At 47.2% G+C, this 21,299-nt stretch overlaps 1 protein-coding gene across 2 annotated transcripts in view; it reads right to left on the minus strand.

Moving 5' to 3' along the window:
• Positions 1-21,299, minus strand: part of EMID1 (EMI domain containing 1) — a 75,736-nt gene that overhangs the window by 42,050 nt on the left and 12,387 nt on the right. The window contains exon 2 of one of the 2 annotated variants that reach the window (XM_067015415.1): positions 10,070-10,194. In XM_067015415.1, coding sequence (XP_066871516.1) covers positions 10,070-10,104 — 35 coding nt within the window. In that variant the 5' untranslated portion in view covers positions 10,105-10,194. Of the gene's footprint in view, positions 1-10,069; positions 10,195-21,299 lie in introns of those variants that run through there. The other variant, XM_067015414.1, reaches the window with a different exon arrangement.

Below are 21,299 nucleotides of genomic sequence, written 5' to 3' on the forward strand. Positions count from 1 at the left end.
AAAAGGAGGCCCAGGCACTCATAGTCCCCCTGGGAGAAGACCTGGGCTGACCCCAAAATGTCAGTGTCCACTCTTATCACCATTTTACAGATGGAGAAACAGAGGCAGAGAGGAGATGTCATCTGCCTAAAGCACCCCATCAGTGGCTGGAAGAGCTAGGATTCAAATCCAGGTCTCCTGACTTCAGAGGGGGTGTCAGCTCTTTAGCACAATTAAGGAAGAGTGCAGACATCAGTTGCTCTGGGCCTGGGTTTCCCCATCAGTGACAAGGAAAGGACTGGCTTACAGTGGAGTTACTTCATCTGGGGTACATGGAGTTACTTCATCTGGGGTACATGTGAATCCCACCAAAGTGTATGAAACTATGGTATGTGTGTGTGATACATATGTGTGCAGGTGTGATGGGGGCATGTGAAACGTGTGATGCCTGTGTGCATGTGTGTGATGTATGTGTCTGTGACAGGAGTGTGTGTTTATGTTCTCATCAGAGGGCACCCAGACCCTCTCCAAACTCCAGGACAGTCTCTGACCTCCCCCCCACCCCCTTCTGCCAGAACTGATGGGCAGCAGGCAGTCTAGGCTGGTGAAGCCCCTACCACCCTGGCAGTGCACCGGGGACCTGTCCTATGGGATCCTGCTGTGGCTTGTCCAGATCTAGGATCTCTGCTAGAAACACTCCAGCAAGAAGGGCATGCTGGCCCTGACCTCTGATTCCTGGGACTACCTCTCCTAGACTCACCAGAGCAGCACAGGGCCCTGGGCTGAGTCAGAGGGGGGAGGGTGTGCCAGTGGAGAGAGCCAACCCCTGTCCCCCGAGGGGGCAGGCAGTGAGAGTTGGGTTCAAACCCTCCATCTGCCCCCTCTGCCCTGTTATCTTGGGCAAGGCCTGCCCCTCTCTGAGCCTCAGTTTCTCTTTGTAAGGAGAACAGTTGCACGTTCCTTAAGGGGTGTGTGCAAGAATGAGATATGCCTTGGCCCCCACAGTCCCCTGCTTCACGTGGTTCCCCCAAGGGCTCCTCACATCCTCCAACAACATCATCATAGTGTCAACTTTGCCCCCCTAGGGGAGCTGCCTCCCTCCCTTCCATCTGTGATTTTTGGGCACCTCTATGTGCCATCTGTCTGACCCCCAAGAAAAGCAGCTTTGCACCTCTCTGGTTAGCTCTTATTTTTGACACAACTAGATCAGTTACTTAATCCTCTAGATAACTTGTCACTCTCAAGGGGCCCTCTCATGAGATGGTCCCAGGCCCATCTGAGGCCTGGTCAGGTGGCCACGATCAAAACCCAACACCCCAAAGGGCACTTTGGAGGGTATGCAGCTCTTTAGGAAGGGGAAGTGCTGGGCAGTGGCTTCTGTCCTGGGAAGGCCCAGGAGGGCCACAGAATAAGGAGGCACTACCACATCTGTTTGCAATGTGTCTGAGATGCTCCTGTGATGAATGGCATACATGTTCCTTTATCACCAGACTCGTGGGCGCTCCAGGCCACTGTGGATTTCTCCAGCAATGGATGCTCCCAGGAAAAGCTGTTATCAACATTTTGACATCAGAAAGGGTCCTATCCTTACTGAGGCTGGGGGTCCCTTGGTCCAGGGTATTTATTTAAAACTACAGCTAGACCCCCATGCCAGTGCAGCCTGGTGGTTATCACATAGGCTCAGCACCCCATAGGCCTAGGTGTCAATTCCAGAGCAACCACTGGACACTGTATGACCCGGGACAAGTCACCTCCCCTCTCGGAGCCTCATTTCCTTGCCTGAAAAAACAAGGCAGTTTTAAGACATGGAAGCAACCTAAGTGTCCATCGACAGATGAATGGATAAAGATGTGGTACATATATACTGTGGAATATTACTCAACCATAAAAAAGAATGAAATATTGCCATTTACAGAAACATGGATGGACCTAGAGATTATCATACTAAGGGAAGTAAGTCAGAGAGAGAAAGGCAAATACCATATGATATCACTTACATGTAGATTCTAAAAAAATGGTACAAATGAACTTATTTACAAAACAGAAAGACTCACAGACATAGAAAACAAACCTATGGTTACCAAAGGGGAAAGTGGGGGAGGGATAAATTAGGAGTTTGGGATTGACAGATACACACTACTTTATATAAGATAGATAAACAACAAGGTCCTACTGTATAGCATAGGGAACTATATTCAATATCTTGTAATAAGCTATAATGGAAAATAATCTGAAAAACAATATATATAACTGAATCACTTGCCTGTACACCAGAAACTAACACAACATTGTTAATCAACTATACTTCAATTAAACAAACAAAAAACAAGGCAGTTTTTAAAGCTTTGGGTCTCTACGCGGCGGTCCTGGGACACAGTATGAAGCCCCCTTTTGAGGGCGCACTCTCCTGGTGGATATCAGCCTATTTTCTGGTCCTCTTTCCCCTCTGAGCAGGAAGGGCAGGAAATGCTGCAGGGACCTGGGTTTGGTCATTTGAGGTTTCAGTGTTTGCTGAGATGGGGAGGAGAGGGGCCTGCTGGCTCAAGGCCCCTGTGGGTGGGGCCTCTTCCCTGGGGGGCTGATCTTCTCAGCTGCCAAGACCGAACCACAACCGCCAGTAACAACAGCAGCTTCCGGTCAGGCCTGAGCGCTGACCGTGTGCCAGGCGCTGTGCTAAGCATTTTGCTTGCATTGTCGCCTGCCCTCTTCTCCCACACATGGGAGGCCTCCATATTATCCCCAGGTGCAGGGCCCACGGCTGGTGAGTGATGGGTGCCGGCCTCTGCACTTACCCATTAGGCCACACTGCTGCCCTCTGACCCTGCAAGGGGGTTTCTTTGGACAAAAAGAGAACTCAGCTCAGATTTAGACTTCCGTCGGGAGGCTGGGAGGTGGAGGAGGTGAGAGGGAGCACACACCCCAACACACACACACCCCCACACACACCTCCCACTCACACTCCCCCACACACCCCCACACACACCTCCCCCCCACACACACACCACCGGGAGCAGGCCATGGGGTCTGGGAAACACAGCCCTTCTGGTGTGTATTCACTGACACATCCAGCCGGCCTAATCCAAACAGGAAATGCTGTTCTTCTAACAGCAAACAAACCTGGGTCGCAGCCTTCCTTCCCTGTGAACTGCCCCTGGAGCCTGTGCTAAGGGCCTCTTCCCTCTGCCTATGTCCCAAGGACAGTCTCCCCGGCTCGGGGTGGAGGGGCCCATAAAATTAGCCCTGCTTGTACACCAGCTTGTGTGAGCCCAGGTGCCCCAGTTGATCTGTACCCATGTCGTGCCCATTCTATAGGGGAGGGAGCAGCCCAAGAGGCCTGGGGGTACCAGAGTCTGTGGCGGCAGTCCCCAGGGGCCCAGTCAGCGCCAGCGCCCTAGAAGCCTCTACCCAGACAAAGGGCAGGGCCGGTGGGCCGGCCTTCCAGGTTAGGGAACAATGCCCGCTTTCTGTGCCTTTGATCTGGAGGCCTGGCCCTGCGGCCCCTCGCTGGGCCAGGGCGGGGATGCTGGGGGACCCGGAGAGCCTGCAGCTGCCCAGCCAAATTATTTATGCTCCATGGAGCTGCCGTTCTCACCCAGTTCATTCCTTCCTCATGGAGCTGGGACTGGAGCTGGAAGGGGTGATGGGAGGAAGGAAGCTGTCGGAAAATCATAAATTAGGGCTCTGAGAGAGGGCTTTCCTGCCTTCCACAGGAATCCTCAGGGGGAGAGACCGGCACTTTGGGTCAGGGGAGGACGACAGGGTGGCAGCCAGAGCACCTGTATTTGGAGTTAGGACACGGGGATGTCTGCATGATCTACAGTGAGTCTCTTCTCTCTGGGCCTCAGTGCCCCCATCTGGAAACCGGGGGAGGGAGGGATACAAGACTTGGGAACTTTCCTGTGACTCTGCTTTGTTGACTGTGAAGAAATGGACAGATAAGAGGCCTTCTCCTTAACAATGTTTGTCCCACTTCCCTTCCTCTGGTTCCTTGCCCACAAATCCCCTCCTTTCTGCCCCCCACCTTTGCCCTACCTCTCTTCTTTGGGTATCCCTGGCTCTGCTTCTTTTTCTACATCTCTCCTCCTACAAAAACAGACTAATGAGGTCTCCTTAGGCAACATCCACCTAGCTGGGCGGGGGGTGGGGGGGTAGAGGTTGGCTCATTTACACTAGAGTGTTAATGACTGATATATTGAATGTTGTTAAATGTTGGGGCCCAGTTAACAGGGATTCTTCCTCATTTAAACCCTAAATCACTAGTAGTGGGCTAGTAATCACTTCTAGGCTAGTAAGGGGGATGCTTGGTGACCAAGGATCTAGGAACAAGGTCTGCCAAGTGAAAGGGCCTTCTCTGTGGGAACATGTCCTTCTCCCGGCCACAATGAGGTGAAACCTACTCCCTGCTGGATGCATCTGGAGTGGTGGCCACAAGCCCCTGTGGTTTAGATGGACCTGGCAGGCACAAAGGACAGGCAAGAGGAACCACTCAGAGCGGAGACCCTGGAGCTGCCTGCCAGCCCTGCCAGTCCCAAGAGGTGCCTGCTGGGCCAGGAGCATGTGGGCCTGCCCCACCTGACACCCCCAGGATGAATGGGTTCCACTCTGAGGAAGTGATTCTGAGGAGGAAGAGGAGAGGGAGAGAGAAAGAGCCAGAGGGAGATATAGAGATATAGAGAGATACTCAGAAACAGAGAAAGAGAGCCAGCAAGCTGGAGACAGAGGGAGAGATGTCAGCCAGAGAGATATAGAGAGAGGCAGATGGAAAGACAGAGAGACAGAAAAAGAGACAGACAGACACAGAAAGAAGAGCACTTGGGGAAGAGGACCCCAGGTTGTTGGTCTCAGCTCCTGTGGGGACTGGGCAGAGGGGGCAGGACCAGGGTGCCAGCCCAGCACCATCCTCTGCATGACAGGCTCTGCCTCCCTCAGACCCACACTCCCACACCCCTAAGAGGCAGGAGCTGGTCCTTCTGCCATCTGCTGCCCTTGCCTGGCACTGGCTGACCAATGGGCTCTGGGCTGCCTGCATTGGTATAAATTGTGCCTGGGAAGCCCTGTTAGGCAGATGGAGCTGCTGGACCCAGAAGAGATGGATTTCTAGCCCATGGCTTGGCCCAGGGAGTCATAAGTGGATGGACAGCATATGGGGGATGTGCACCCCTGGAGCACCTGGACTCCTGGCTCTCCCTGCCTTGCCCTCTTGTCCAGCCCTGTGGGGCCAATCCTGGATCCTCTCCATCTGCCCACTCCTCTGTCCCTTCCAGCCTCCCCGCCCTCTATGGGATGTGGCCTCAGTTTCCTTGGTGGCTTCTTACCTCCTCTCTGACCTTTCCAGTCTTTTGGGATCTTCCCAAAGGTGACTGGAGGTATTTCCCTGTGAGGGAAACCTTCAGTGTCCCTGCTGCCCTCAGGGTGGGAACTGAATGTGGCCTGGCCTGCCCATCCTCCCTGTGTCCCAGACCCTGGGACACCAAAGCGAGTCTCCATCCTCCCAGCCAACCCTGTGCTCTCCAGCTGGACCTCAGGGCTTTCCCATCCCATCCCATCCCCTCTGCCTACCAATGTCCACTCCCCCTTCTGTCACAGCTCAGACATCACCCCCTCCCTGCCTCTAGGAAGGTGTCCCATAACCCAAGACTGGATCACATGTCCACTGGGCTTCTCCACTCACAGCGTTCTATGCAGGAGCCATCTGTTGATTTGTCTGAGTCCCCTGATGGATCATAAATAGATGTTGGGCCCTTTCCATAATCCTTCTAAGAGTACTAGGAAAACTACATTCCCCAGAAGCCATAAAGGATACACTGGGTACATAAAAATTTCTGCATTGAAAAAGAATAATATGGGCTTCCCTGGTGGTGCAGTGGTTGAGAGTCCGCCTGCCGATGCAGGGGACACGGGTTCGTGCCGCGGTCCGGGAAGATCCCACATGCCACGGAGCAGCTGGGCCCGTGAGCCATGGCCGCTGAGCCTGAGCGTCCGGAGCCTGTGCTCCACAACGGGAGAGCCCACAACAGTGAAAGGCCTGCGTACCGCAAAAATAATAATAATAATAATATGATTAACTGTGGAAAAATTTTTCAACATATCAATCAGAAAAAAGACTGTTTTCCTCCACATACAAAGAGCTCTTACAAATCAATAACATCAATCAATGACCCAATAGAGAAATAGACAATCGTTATGAACAGACAACTCAGAATGAAAAGGCATTCAATTTCACTCAAAAGAAAAAATTTCAGATGAAAACCACAGAGATAGCACCTTCCAAAACTGATGGTAAGGACTTAAAATCTTTGATAAAATGAGTTGGAAAGGATGTGGAGAAACTGTCACTTCACATATGCCCTCTTTGGAGCACAGTTGGTAATATGTAATAGAAGGTAAAATGTGTCTTCCTTTGACCTAGTAATTCCACAGTGAGGAAGTTACTTACATGTATATTTGCAAAGAACAGAAGGAAATTAACTGCAATACTATACCTAGTACCAAAAGACTAGAAACAACCTAAATGCCCTTTGCAGGAGACTAGTATATTAAGGTACACCCATCAATGGAATGCTGTATTGCCAGTAAAAAGAACAGAGATAAGTGAAATGTGGCATACATATACAGTGGAATATTATTAGTCAGCCATTGAAAGGAACACAGTACTGATACATGCTCCAACACGGATGAAACTTGAAAACATCATGCTGAGTGAAAGAAGCCAGACACAAAAGGCTACATATTGTATTTATATGAAATGTCTAGAATAAGCAAATCCCTAGAGACAAAAAAATAGATTAGTGGTTGCCAGGGGCTGGGGGCAGGGGATGGGGAGTGACTGCTAGTGGGTAAGGCGTTTCTTTTTAGGGTGATGAAAATGTTCTAAAATTAGTGGTGATGGTTACACAACTCTGAATGTACTAAAAACCACTGAATTGTTCATACTAAAGAATGAGTTTTGTGGCATGTGAATTATATATACATATACATATAAAGATGAGGCTTATATATATATTTATATATGTAAAGATGAGGTAGATTATGGAAATTTTTTTTTTTTGCTGCATTGGGTCTTTGTTGCTGCGCACGGGCTTTTCTCTAGTTGCAGCGAGTGGGGGCTACTTTTCTTTGTGGTGGTTTCTCTTGTTGCAGAGCACTGACTATAGGCACGCGGGCTTCAGTAGTTGTGGCACTCAGGCTCAGTAGTTGTGGCACATGGGCTTAGTTGCTCTGCGGCATGTGGGATCTTCCTGGACCAGGGCTCGAATGCATGTCCCCTGCATTGGCAGGCGGATTCTGTTTTTTTTTTTTTTTTTTCCTGTGGTACGCGGGCCTCTCACTGTTGTGGCCTCTCCCGTTGCGGAGCACAGGCTTTGGACGCACAGGCTCAGTGGCCATAGCTCACGGGCCCAGCCGCTCCGCAGCATGTGGGATCTTCCCGGACCGGGGCACAAACCCACGTCCCCTGCATCGGCAGGCAGATTCTCAACCACTGCGCCACCAGGGAAGCCCGGCAGGCGGATTCTTAACCACTGCATCACCAGGGAAGTCCCTAGATTATGGAACTTCTAAGATCAGTTGTTAAGTGAAAAAAGTAAGTGCAGCTGTGTGTAAAGGATGCTGCCATTGGGGGGAAATTGCAGGAATATCTACCCGTAAGTACTCAGATGATGCACTTACTTTCTTTAGAAGAATTCACAAGAAACTGCTAACTGGCTGCCTTTGGGAAGGTGAACTGAGGGACTGAGGGTGTTAGTTTTCACTGTGAATCCTTTTGCATGGTTTGAAAAAAGTTAATACCAAAACGTATACATATCATATTCACCCTCTGCCCTAAGAATTAAATTCATGTGTGTGTGCGCCCGCTCATGTACACATATGAAATGGCAACTCTTACAATTCCAGCTCTGGAAGCTGCTATTGCCTGCATCCTGGGAGGGCCCCTGGGTGCTGGGGTGAAGTTTCAACATGGATCTCCACCTCTGGGCAGGCAGAGGATCCACAAGGGCCAGGGCTGTATCAGGAGCTGCGTTTCTGAACCAGCTGTACCCTGGGAGGCGGCCCCTCCCTCCCCTCCCGGGAAGGACCCTGTGCCCCTGTCCTCAGCAGGCCTGGCCCAGGGATTCTGGTTACTCATGACACACCTGAGTGGAGGCTGTTCAGGGAGGTGATGGGGAGGTGGGGGCCCTGGCCAGAGGGAAGGACCTGGCAGAGGGCTGGAGCTGCCCCCCATGTCTTCCTGCTGGAGCCACGAGAAGCTGAAGTTGACTGTGTCCTCCCCTGATCCCAGGGAGAGAAGAAGAGGAAGAGAAGGGGAGGAGGGGAGGGAAGACAGAGATAGAGAAGAGGAGGGTGAGAGAGAGAGGGAGGATGAGAGAGAGAGGGAGGCTAAGAGAGAGAGAAAGAGAATGTTAGAGACAGAGATAAACACACAGAGACAGAGAGACTGAGCACTGCCATTAGCAGGGAGGAGCCGGGCCTGACATGGAAAGAGGTGGGGCTCAGAGTAGCCACACAGGCAGACAGCGATGTGGAAAGAGCAGAGAGACTGCAGGAGGACAAGATGGTGGAGGGGAGCATGGGGAGGGGGGTGGGCAGCAATGACCTGTCTTCTACTGAGTCAGCCCCGAGCCTTTATCTATGTGCCTGCAGACGGCATGCATCATCACAGCCGCCCATGCAGAGGTGTTCTGCCCAGGAAAGGGAGGCCAGGGAGGCTGATAAACTGCACAGCTAGTGACCACAGAGTGTGACTCAACTTCTTGCTGCAGAACCTTGGAGCAGGTGGTCGGGACAGTCCAGGTCCCAAATTGGCCCTGGGACCCTGCACTGTGCCCAGCCCCCTCCTGACGGGGCCCGTTGGCCCATCTGGGCTGCTCGTGCCCTGCTCTGGTGGGACATTCCCAGGAGCACAGCTGACCTGCTTAGACTCCTCCAGCAAGAAGGGCAGCCTGCTGTCAGGAAGGCGCTGACATTGTGGGGTCTGTAGCCCCAGCTTGGCCAGGAGGACGTTTCGATCCTGCCTGTATCTTCCTCACTGTGTGACCTTGGCCAAGTTGCTTCCCCTCTCTGAGCCTCAGTGTATTTGCCTGGAAAATGGGGATAGCAGCATTTGTCTCAGGGTAGGTTGCTAAGAGGAGAATTCAGATGAGCTCCTTATGCAGGGCCTGGCGTATTCTGCCCAGGAAAAAGTACCCACGTGACTCTGAGGCATGGTGTACGTAGTTTGCAGAACAAGAAATCTGGGCAGCTTGGGAACCTGACAGACAGAAGAGTCAGTCTTTGGCAAAGAGAATATTGGCAAAGAATTTGGGGTTTTCTAAAGGCCCTTTGTTGCTACTATTTGTTGCCTGACATTCTTTTATTGGCCAATCTCTTGGGCTAAAGCAAGGAAAACCCATGTTGAAATACAAAACTTTTCTCTAGGAGGGCTACTGTATTTGCTCAAGACTAGACTGAATAGTTTATTTACTGTCATTGTGACTGGTTTTGCTGGCCCAGGGATCCGGTTCTTTCTAAAACTGGGGATAGTTTGTTGTGCTCTGCCTGCAATTAGGAATCTCTGCCACTAGGTGGCGCCTTGGGTTTGTACTTGCACATTAATTAGTGTTTTTTTTGTTTTGTTTTGTTTTTTGCCCCCTCTGATTCACTGCTAGAAGTTACCTTTTGAAAAGAATAGATAGGGATACAGAGACAGTCTTTAGTTTGGTGGAAAAGAGTGCTGTGATCACTTAGCAATGTCTACCCTGGGTGAAGGAGTGGAAAGCAGCAGCTTCTGTGCCAGGCATCCAGCCGCCTCTAGACTGTGCTTCTGAGTAGACGAGAATGTGTTTCTGTTTAATGATACTTTTTAGAATAAGTGGAAATCTTTAAAACACTTGATCATGAATATTAGAATTACTAATCTCTGTTTAAGAAGGGATGCTTATAAGAATTATTTTTGTAATAACGAACATATAGTTTGGGAAAAGGTTTGCAGCAAGATATTTAAGAAAGCAAACATGAAGTTTCAGCCTTTCTTACCAGTCATGAATGGTTAAGAATTTCCATTTTTTTCCCCACAATCGTTTTAAAGAGAGACACCTTTAATGCCTTTTCTTACCTGCTTTTTCCTATGTGCTCACAGGCAACTCTCATTCTTGGAGTTGAGATGTTCACAGTTTCCCTCAAGTCTGCGGCTGTCTGCTCACTCGGCCTCTGTCTCAGTGAGCCCGTTCTTGGAAGAAACTATAAAAGAACAAAAAAGGCCTTTTTGGCCGCACTCTCCTTAAGAATTGCTGGGTTTTATAAAATCACTCTTTTTCATCAGTAATCCCTCAAAGCCTTCTTAGAATCTTTTTAGTGGTAAAACATTAGAATAATATAATATCATTAAATTTTTTCAAAAAGAAAATAAATCACTTGTAATCCATCTATCTTGATGTAATGATTCCCTAGATTTTTCTTTGGGGTTTGGGCTTCCCTTCTTTTTAGTGCTTTTTTTTGGCCAAAGAATGAGAAGTTCCAGCCCCATTGAAAATCTTTCCCCCACCTCCAGACAGCTGAAAATCCTCCTTCTTTCTTAGCTGTTAGCTAAACTCTTAGCTGTTTGTCCTTTGAAGTTAAAGTTGGTTTCATTTCTAATCTGCGCTGAATGGTTCTTTATTGATAGTCACACGAGAGATCAGAGGAAGCTGAATGCAAGCGCCAGGAGTTGTCACAGTTTCCACATACACGGCCTCCCGTTCACGATCCATATAAGTAAACAAGAGCAAAGGGATGTTTCCAGGGCAGGACACCAGATATCTTTGTTTGTAGGGATTATGGGTGTGTCTGTATTTTCATGTCTCTAATTTGTGGCTTTGGTGATCTCTCATGTTTTGCGCTTGTAATTTAAAATATAAATTATTTTTAATTAAGACAAACACATTCACCACACTTTGGTATAGACCCAAGAGAAATGAAAACATATATCCACACAGAAACTTGCACACAAAGGTTCACAGCATCACTATTCATCATAGCCCCAAAGCGGAAACAACCCAAATGTCCATCAGCTGATGAATGGATAGTGGTCTATCCATATAATGAAATATTATTCAGGCAATAAAAAGGAATGCAGCACTGACACATGCTACAACATGGCTGAATCTCGAAAACATTATGCTAAGTGAAAGAAGTCAGACACAAAAGGCCATGTACTGTAAGATTCTATTGGTATGAAATGTCCAGAATAGGGAACTCCATGGAGACAGAGAGATTAGTGGTTGCCTGAGGCTGGGGCTGGGAAAGGGGTACAGTCGTAGGGAAATGGGTTGTGACTGCTCATATGTATAGGATTTCTTTTTGGGATAATGAAAATGTTCTAAAGTTGATTGTAGCGATGCTTGCACAATTCTGAAAACACTGAAAACTATTGACTTGTACAGTTTGGGTGAATTGTACGGTATGTAAATTATATCTCAACAAAGCTATTATATAGAAAACACACATACATACATTCAAACAGAACTTAAGATTTTCAAGGTGGGAAAAAAGTGTTTCCGTAGACTCTGAGGAAGGAAGATGGGCAGGGGTGGGAGGTGGGAGGAAAGGTCCAGCCATGTCTGACCCCCACGCTCCCCCAGACACACTGCAGGACTCCAGCTGTGCCCTGCAGTGGGTGGCGGCCATTCTGCAGTGAGCAGGATGGATGTGGGTGAGCTGGGCTCTGCTCCGGCCGAGCTCGCGGTCCAGAGAGCAAAGACAGGTGAACCCACCTTATAACCCCCTGGGACGACTCGTGACAGGGACAGGCTGTGGGAACTCAGGCCCCTGATTCACTTGTCAAGGGGAGTGCAGGAAAATCTCTCTAAACAGACTTGGTAGACGAGCAAAAGTCATCCAGGTGAAGCCCACGGGAAGAGTCCCAGGCAGAGGGAGTGGCGGTAACCTCACGGGGGATGCCTGAAGGCAAGAGCACGCGTGGACCCTTTGCAGGAACCAAGGGCAGGTCAGTGTGGTGGGAACAGGGTGCGGGGAGGGGAGCAGGGAGACCCGAGGCCTAAGACGTCAGCAGGGCCCGGCCGAGGGAGCTTCCTGAGGCTCTGGGAGCCTGTGAGGCTTTAAGTTGGAAGGGCCTGGGGTCTGGTCTCTGCTTCTGAAATATTCCTCTGGCTGTGCGCCCTGGAGGCTAGGAGACGGGGTAGTTGCAGTGGTCCAGCTTGGATGATGGCAGCTGGGACCATAAGAAGGGGTTGAATGGTGACCCCCAAAACATATGTCCACGTCCTGGCAGCTGTGAATGTGTACTTATTTGGAAAAGACTCTCTGCAGATGTAATTAACGATTTTGAGGTGACATCGTCCTGGATTACCTGGGTGAGCCCTAAATCCAAGGACAAATGTCCTTATAAAGGACACTGGAGGAGAGACAGAGAAGAGGAGGCCATGTGGAGACAGAGGCAGAGATCAGAGAGGGATGCAGCCACAAGACAAGGAATGCCTGGAGCCACCAGAAGCTGCACGTGGCAGGGAAGGATCCCCCTCTAGAGGCTTCAGAGGGAGCCCTGCTGACATCTTGACTTCCGGCTTCCAGAAGTGTGAGAGAATAAACTTCTGTTGTTTTAAGCCACCAAGTCTATGGTCATTTGCTACAGCAGCCCCAGGACACAGATACAGGCAGGCACGTGGGGATGGAGAGAAGTCACCAGATCCGAAGATTTTTAGGAGGTAGAAATAACCTCCCCTCACACCTCCTCTCCTGCCCGAATTCCCAGGCATTGCCTTTTACTCCAACTGCAATGATCTAAGCTTCATTTCTTCAACTGAGGCCTCTGTCACCCACCTGTGAAATGGGATAGTAACAGCTGCCCTGCAGCTAAGGATGGGGGAATGTGTATGCCCAGTGCCTGGCACACGGTGAGCATTCAGTACATGTGATGATGGTTATAAATTCACAAAACCTTAGAGAGTATGTGAAATACCCTTTCACTTTGCAAACGTCGCCAACCCTCAGAACCTTCCCCACTGGCCTCCAGGGAGGCTGAGAGAAGTAAGGGCGTAGTGGAACAGAGTTATGGGTTGGATGGTGTCCCCCTAAAAGATGTTGAAGTCCCACCCCTTGAAATGTGACGTTATTTAGAAATAGAAAAAAAAAAAAGAAATAGAGTCTTTGTAGATGATCAAGTTAAGATGAGGTCATTGGGGTGGGTCCTCATCCACTACGGCTGTGTCCTTACGAAAGGGGAAATTTGGACACAGACAAATGGAGGGAAGATGATGTGAAGACACAGGGAGAAGGCTACCTATGAGCTAAGGAATGCCTGAGGCCACCAGAAGGTAGAGAGAGCAATGGAACAGATTCTCCCTCCCAACCCACAAAGGCACCTGCTGAGCCCTCAACTGCAGACTCCCAGACTCCCAGCCTCCAGAGCTGTGACACAATAAGTGTATTGTTTATACCCTCCAGTTGTGATACTTTGTTACTGCAGCCCCAGGGCACCAGCTCAGGTGAGGATAAGATGAGTCTCACAGTCCGAGGAAACTGGGCATTCCAGGGCCTGTAGGGGTACCTTGGGTTGGTGCCAACCCCTGTCGCCCACAACAGTCACCGTCCAGGCCAGTGGCCAGGCTCGGCTGCCTCTCTGCCCCCCATCATCCCAGCAAGAGGGCGCCAGGTGCTTCCAGGACAGAAATCTGGGATGCATTTGGAAACTCTGGAGGAGGGGTTTTCCAACTCGGCCCCATCCTGGTCAGCAGGGGAACCACCATCTGGATCCTGTCTGCAGCCCCTGGCAGGGGAATCAGAGCAGAGCTATAGCAAGTAATCAGGGAGCGACAGCTCCCTTTGTGGTCAGGGCTCCTGGTGGGAGACAGCAGGTCCTGCAGTCTGGCCCTGGGTCAAGCCCTGGCTCTACACTTACTTGCTGGGTGAACTCAGGCCACTCATGTCACCTCCCTCGTCTCTGTTTTCTTACCTATTAAATGAGAATAATAGTAGAAATTACTTCCAAATGTTGCTGCCAGCATTCAGTGGGAGAATGGGAATAGCAGGATGCTTGATGAAGGGAAATTTTAGATATTTTTTTTAACTTTTCAGGGGACACGGGTTCGATCCCTGGTCCAGGAAGATCCCACATGCCGTGGAGCAACTAAGCCTGTGCGCTACAACTACTGATCCTGCGCTCTAGAGCCCACGAGCCACAACTACTGAGCCCACGTGCCACAACTACTGAAGCCTGTGCGCCTAGAGCCTGTGCTCCGCAACAAGAGAAGCTACCGCAATGAGAAGCCCGGGAACCACAACAAAGAGTAGCCCTCACTCGCCTCAACCAGAGAAAAGCCCACATGCTGCAACGAAGACCCAACGCAGCCAGAAAAAATAAATAAATAAAATAAAATAATAAAATACATAAATTTACTAAAAAAATTGTGGTAAAATATACATCATTTAAATTTACCTTTTTAACCATTTTAAGTGTATGGTTCAGTGGCATTAAGTACATTCATATTTGTTGTGCAACCGTCAGCACCATCCATCTCCAGAGCTCTTTTCATCTTGCAAAACTGAAACCCCATCCTCATTAAACACTAACTCCCCACCCTTCCTCCCCTCCTGCCCCTGGCAACCACCACTCTACTTTCTGTCGCTACAAATTTGGCTGCTCTAGGGACCTCATATAAGTGGAATCATGCAGTATTTGTCTTTTTGTGACTGACTAATTTCACTCAGCATAATGTCCTCAACGTTCATCCATGTTGCAGCATGTATCGGAATTTCCTTTAGATTTTATTTTTCACAAGAAGAATATTGTGAGCGGCTTTGTGCGGTGGTGAGCTCCAGCCACCTTGGCAGGAGGTGCTGAGCAGCCCCTCTGCTCTAGGTAGGTGCCGTGGGCCCAGAGGAAGGAGGCCCTGGGATGGGTCTGCTCTCGGGGCTGCCTGTCTCCTGACCTCTCGTCTGGGGAGCTGGAAGGGAGCATTTTATTAGGGGGGCTGGAGCTCCTGATCCACTCCCTTGTGAGTTTCTAAAGTTTCTAGGAGGAGACCCCAGGGTTCCAGGCACTTGCACTGGACTGAGGGGAGGTGGGCACTAGTTCCCAGCCTGCCGGGGGCTGGGGTGGGGTAAGGAGATGGCTGGGTGCACACACATTATGTATATGAACCCGTGTGAACTAAAAACGAGGATTGACTAAAATACTGAGGGGACCCAGGTTAATGTGGGGTGGCTCAGCCAGAGTCTGACCCAGGCCCTAGAAATCTCCCCTCAAGGGCTGCATCTGAGTTCAGATTCTGCCATAAGTGCAGCCAGGCTGGACACTGCCTGAAAGAATCCCGAGGTTCCCAGACATGGGATGGAGACCCTGGCCTCTGGGTCACCCTCCGCCTCATACACAGCTGCACTTCCATGGCTCCCTCCCAGCATGTAAATGGCCCTGGGTACCATTCCACAATGGAATGGTTCTTAGGTGAATGGTGGACTCAAAAGGCCTTGCAGTCATCCTTCTGCACAGTGATCTTCACTGTCCAGGTAGTAGGGGATGCAGTGGAAAATGGGACCAAGCATGGAGCCTGGAGGTTACACAGACTTGGGCCACCATGGGCCTGAGCAAGGGTCCTCACCTCCCTTTACCAGCCACAGTCTCCTCATTTGTAAACTGGAGATAATAACAACTGTGTTCACCTGACAGGGCGGGCGTGGATTCGTGGGGTGATGTACAATGTCCAGCCTGGGCCTGGTGCCTTATGAGGAAATGGCCCTGTTACCGTTAGGAGAGAGGACAGCTGCCCGGGCTGAATGTGCATTGGGACGCCCCCTTGGATGCTTTTTTTTCTTTTTGGATGTGTCAGCTCACTTTCTAGCCACTGGCCTCTTCTAGAAGTTGCACACAGATAAAAGGTCCCAGTTAATGAGGATTCTAGTCAAAGTTTTAAAATTCACAGCAAGCCCACTCCGCATAATAATGTATTAGAAACACAACAATCCTTTAATCTAGAAGGAATTAATTGCTGGGCTCAGAAATTCAGGGCACGCTGACAGAATCCTTAATTTCTTGAGTTGATGGTTTCAAAAAGCGACTGATTTTAGACTGGCTTCTCTCTACGTGTAAGTAAGACTCCCACAGTTCTGACAAAGGGCGAGATTGTCTCAATGCCTCACTCAGTAAGAATCATGTATGTGGGGTCTGAATTAATGTCAGCTCTGAATTTTTCCTGCTGGGTGGAACGTGGCTGACTTGAATCCCCAGGAGATTCAATACTGGCTCTGTGGTCTGAGCATCCCGGGCCTGTACAGGGAATGGCCTCATTCGTCCCACACACGCGTTTGCTGACTGGCCACTCAGAGCCCGAGTTCAGGTTTGGTGTTGGATATGCAGGAGCATATAAATAAAAAATCTTTGCCTAACCTAAGGTTGCAAAGATTTTCTTTTCCTATCTTTTCTTCTAGAAGTTTTATAGTTTTAGGTTTTACATTTAGGTTTATGATCTATTTTTGAGTTAATTTTTATATACAGTACAAGGTGTGGATCAAAATTCTTTTTTAAAAAAAATTGCATATGGATGTCTACATTAGTTTCTTGAGGATGCCATGACAAATTACCACATACTTGGTGGCTTAAAACAACTCTCTAACAGCTCTGGAGTTCAGAAGTCTGAAAGCAAGATGTTGGCAGGGCCGTGCTCCCTCGGGGCCTCTGTGAGAAAATCTCTTCCTCATATCTTGTAGCTTCTGGTGGCTGCCTGGCATTCCTTGGTCACATCACTCCCATCTCTGCCTCTGACTTCATACCACCTTCTCCTTGTATGTCTCTCCTCTGTGTGTCTCTTATAAACATACTTGTAATTGGATTTAGGGCCCACTCAGATAATCCAGGATGATCTTCTCATTTCATGATCCTTAATGTAATTACATCTGCAAAGACCATTTTCCCAAATAAGGTAACATTCAGAGGTTCTGGGAATTAGGATGTGGACGTATCTTGGGGGTGGAGATTCAGCACACTATCATTGTTTTAGCACCATTTGTTGAAAATATCAATACTACCCTTTCTCTATGAAATTGCCTTTGCACCTTTGTTGAAAGTAAATTGACCATAGACATACACAAGCCTATTTCTGGATTCTTTGTTCTGTTCCATTAAATCACTTGTCTATTTTTATACCAATGCCACATTGTCTTCATTGCTGTAGCTTTATAATATCTTGAAGTCAGTTATTTAAATCCTCCAACTTTGTTCTTTTTAAAAGTTGTTGAAAGGACTATTCTAAGTCCCTTGCATTTCCATATAAATTTTAGAATCAGCTTGTCAATGTCTACCAAAAGCCCTGCTGGGATTTCGATTAGGATTATGTTGAATCTGTAGATTGATTTAGGGAGAATTGACATGTTTGACAATATTAAGTCTTTCGAGCCACAAACATGGCATACTTTTCCACTTACTTAGACTTTTTAAATTTCTCAGAACAATGTTCTGTACAATGCTTCATACTTTCTGTTGTATTTATCCCTAAGTATTTCATATTTTTGTACTATTGTAAATAATTCTTTTTAAATTTCCAATTGTTTGTTGCTAGTAATATATTGATTTTTGTATGTTGATCTTGTATCTTTCATCCTTATTACACTCATTTACTTGTTCTCATAGCTTTTTTGTAAATTCCATTAGATTTTCAATGTAGACATACATGTTACTTGCAAATAAAGGCAGTTTTCCCCCTTTCTCTCAAATACAGATGCCTTTTATTTCTTTTTCTTGCCAGATTATATTGGCTAGAACCTCTCGTACAATGCTGAATAGAAGTGGTGAGAGTAGACAGGCCTGTCTTGTTCATGATCTTAGGGGAAAGTATTCAGTCTTCCGTCATTAAATATGATGTTAGCTGTAGGATTTTTGTTGTTGTTTGGTGTTTTTTGTGTAGATGTCCTTTATTAGCTAAGAAATTTTCCTTCTATTCCTGGTTTGCTTTAAGTTTTTTTTTAACAGGAATGCATGTTTTTCTGCATTTATTGAAATGCTCTTACAGTTTTTATTTTTCAGGCTATTAATACAGTGAATCATACTGATTGATTTTCCAATATTAAAGCAACTTTGCATTCTTTAGAGAAATCTCACTTGGTTGTGATGTATTACTCTTTTTACATGTCATATATTCAGAGATGGCTTATGGAATAATGGTGTGAGGAACTCTGTGGCTCCCTCTCCGCAGATAAACAACTATAATTGATAACAATTATTTGTAAAACAAACAAACAAAAAACACACTAAAGTCTCTGGAAATTGCCTTAAGGGCATACAGCAAACAAAGAAACATGTATTCAAGAAAATCTAGTAAATCTCAGAACAGCAAGAGTCTGTAGCATTTGAGACATGGCCCATTCCCTCCCTCCCTAACCCATTTCAGATCAGAAAGAATCAGAAAACGAGGATAGACTGACAGAGATTATACAATCTGAAGAATGGAGAGAGAAAAGAATGCAGAAAAATGAACAGAGAGTTAGAGAAATGTGATACAGCATTACGTGCACCAACACACGTATAATGGGAGCACCAGAGGAGAGGAGAGAGAAAAGGGGGAAGAAAAACTATTTGAAGAAATAATGGCTGAAAACTCCTCAAATTTGATGAAAACATTAAACTACATATCCAAGAAGCTTAATGAACTCCAAGTAGGAAAAATGCAAACAGATCCACATCCAAACACATCATAATAAAAAAAAAGTTAAAGCACCACAACAAAGAGAGCCCCCATTTGCCACAACTGGAGAAAGCCTGCACGCAGCAACAAAGACCCAACACAGCCAAAAATAAATAGATAAATAAATAAATAAATTTATTTTTTTTAAAAAGAAAGAAACAATGGAGGCAAAGTGCTGAAAGGAAAAATATGCCAGCCAAGAATCTTATATCCAGCAAAAACTATTTTTCAAAGCTGAAGGTGAAATAAAGACATCCCCAGATAGACAAAAAACAAGAGAATTTAAAAAATAAATAAATAAATAAATAAAAAAATAAAATAAATAAAAAAAAAAAAAAAAAAAAAAAACAAGAGAATTTGCTGTATCCTATTGGATTCAATTTGCCAACATTTTGCTAAGAATTTTTGTTTCTATGTTCATGAGTGATATTGTAATTTTTTTATTCTTAAAATACTATTGTCTGGTTTTGGTATCAGTTGAATTAATCACCTCATAGAATGAATTGGGAAATATTTCTTCCTGTTCAATTTTCTGAAAGATTGTATGGAATTGGTATTATTTCTTCCTTAAATATTGAGGGGATTTGCAGGCCCAGTGAAGCCATTTAGGCCTCAAGTTTTGTTTGTAGGAAAGTTTTTAACTATAAATTCAAAGTCTTTAATAGATAAAGAGGTATTCAGGGTATTTCTTGGTTCTTGAATGATCTTTGGTAAATCATGTCTTTTCAAGGAATTTGTCTCTTTCATCTAAATTGCCAAAATTTTTGGCACAAAGTTGTTCAAAATATTCCCTTTTTGTTTTTTAAATATCTATAAAATCTATAGTGATGTCACTTTTGTAGTGTGTCTTCTTTCTTTTTTTATTGGCCAATCTGGCTGGAGGTTAAATCAATTTTATTGCTCTCAGAGAATCAGTTTTTTTTTTTCCAGCGATTTTCTCTATTATTTTTCTGGTTTCCATTTGTTTGATTTCCATGTTGATTTTTATGCCTTTCTTCTACTTACTTGGGGTCTCACTAATCTCCTCCTTCTCCTCCCCCACCCCCCCACTTCTTCATCTCCTCCTGCTCTTCTCCTTTTTCTTCTTGCCTTTTAGTTTCTTAAGGTGAAAGCTCATTCCAATCCTTTAAAATTCACTGAGGTCTGTTTTATAGCCCAGAATATGGTCTATCTTGGTAAACATTCCATGTGCATTCTGCAGTTTTGGGGTAGGAAGTTGTATAAATGTCAATTAAGTTGAAAAGAATGTGGAAAAACCCTGAATGAGTCTAGGCAGTGAAGGAGAAGGTCAAGGGTTGTTGCAGAAACTGCAGGAATATTTCTCAGTCACAGCGAAGGCTGAGGCTGTACAGAGATGGTCTGTCCAGGGTCTGTGGGTAAACACCTGGTTCTGGCAAGAAGAGGTCCGGGAGGAAGGTGCAGGTTCAATGTCATCTTGGCCCTGGGCCTGTCTGCATTGTGGCCCTCATGGCTGCCTCCCTGGCTATCTCCTTCAAAGGTCCCCTCTGCTGGGCTGGGCTGATACCCAAGTTCCAATTTCCACCCTCATCAAGGCCCCAGGCCTTGACGTGGCCACTGGGCCTACCGATGAAACTCTGGCCACAGAGAGACCCCCCACTGGATTCTGTGTCCACTCAGGTGGGGTACAGGCACTATATGTTTGGGTCCTGGCTCCTCTATTTCCCAGAAAGTTATCTGTGGCAGGCAGCCTACCCTGAGCCTCACTCTTCCTCCTCAGATCATGGGTCCTGTTCCCACACCCAGTTCTTTTACGCTCCTCCCCACTGCCAGCAGCCCCTTGGCTCAGACAAAACTAAGCTCTCAGCACCTGTATCAGGTGAACCGTGCCCACCCTCAAACTCATATGTTGATGTCCTAACTCCCAGTATCTCAAAAAGTAACCATATTTGGACCTAAGGTCTTTAAAGAGGTAATTAAGTTAAAAGAAGGTCATTAGGGTAGACCCGAATCTGATATGACTGGAGTCCTTTTGAGAAGAGGAAATTTGGATACGCAAAGAGATACCAGGGATGCACATGCACACAGGGGCAACTATGTGAAGAGGCAGAAAGAGGGTGGCCATCTGCAAGCCAAGGATAGGGGTCTCAGGAGAAACCAAACCTGCCAGCACTCTGATCTTGGACTTTCAGCCTTCAGGACTATGAGAAAATACATTTCTGTTATTTAAACCATCTAGTTTGTGATATTTTATTATGGTAGCCCTAGCAAATTAATCATCACCCCTCATCCCCTCATCACACACACAACAAGCTTTTCTACCCATTGAGGGAGGTGGCCCAGGCATACCCTCAGCCAGTCTGCAGAGCTGGGTGCAGATCTTTTTGGTTCCTGGCAGAGCCAAGAGGCCACAGCCCGAGGATCTGAGGGCTGAAGAATCCAACCACCAACAAAGGTTGGAGCAGAACCTGTTTCCTCCACACCTAGATCCTCCAAATTCTGAGGAACTCTTTATTAGTTATCTGTTGCTCTTGTGGGTAAAGAGTTCAGGAGCAGCTTAGCTGAGCTGTTCTGGCTCAGGTCATTCATGAGACTGAGGTCAAGATATTGGCTAAGGTTACTATCACCTGAAGACTTGACTGGAGCTGAAAGACCCACTTCCAAGATGGCTTGCTCACATGGCTCTTGGCTGGAAGTCTCAGTTCCTCATCACACAGG

Source organism: Kogia breviceps, chromosome 15, assembly GCF_026419965.1.
Source record: "Kogia breviceps isolate mKogBre1 chromosome 15, mKogBre1 haplotype 1, whole genome shotgun sequence".
In the NCBI taxonomy this organism is placed as follows: Eukaryota; Metazoa; Chordata; class Mammalia; order Artiodactyla; family Physeteridae; genus Kogia; species Kogia breviceps.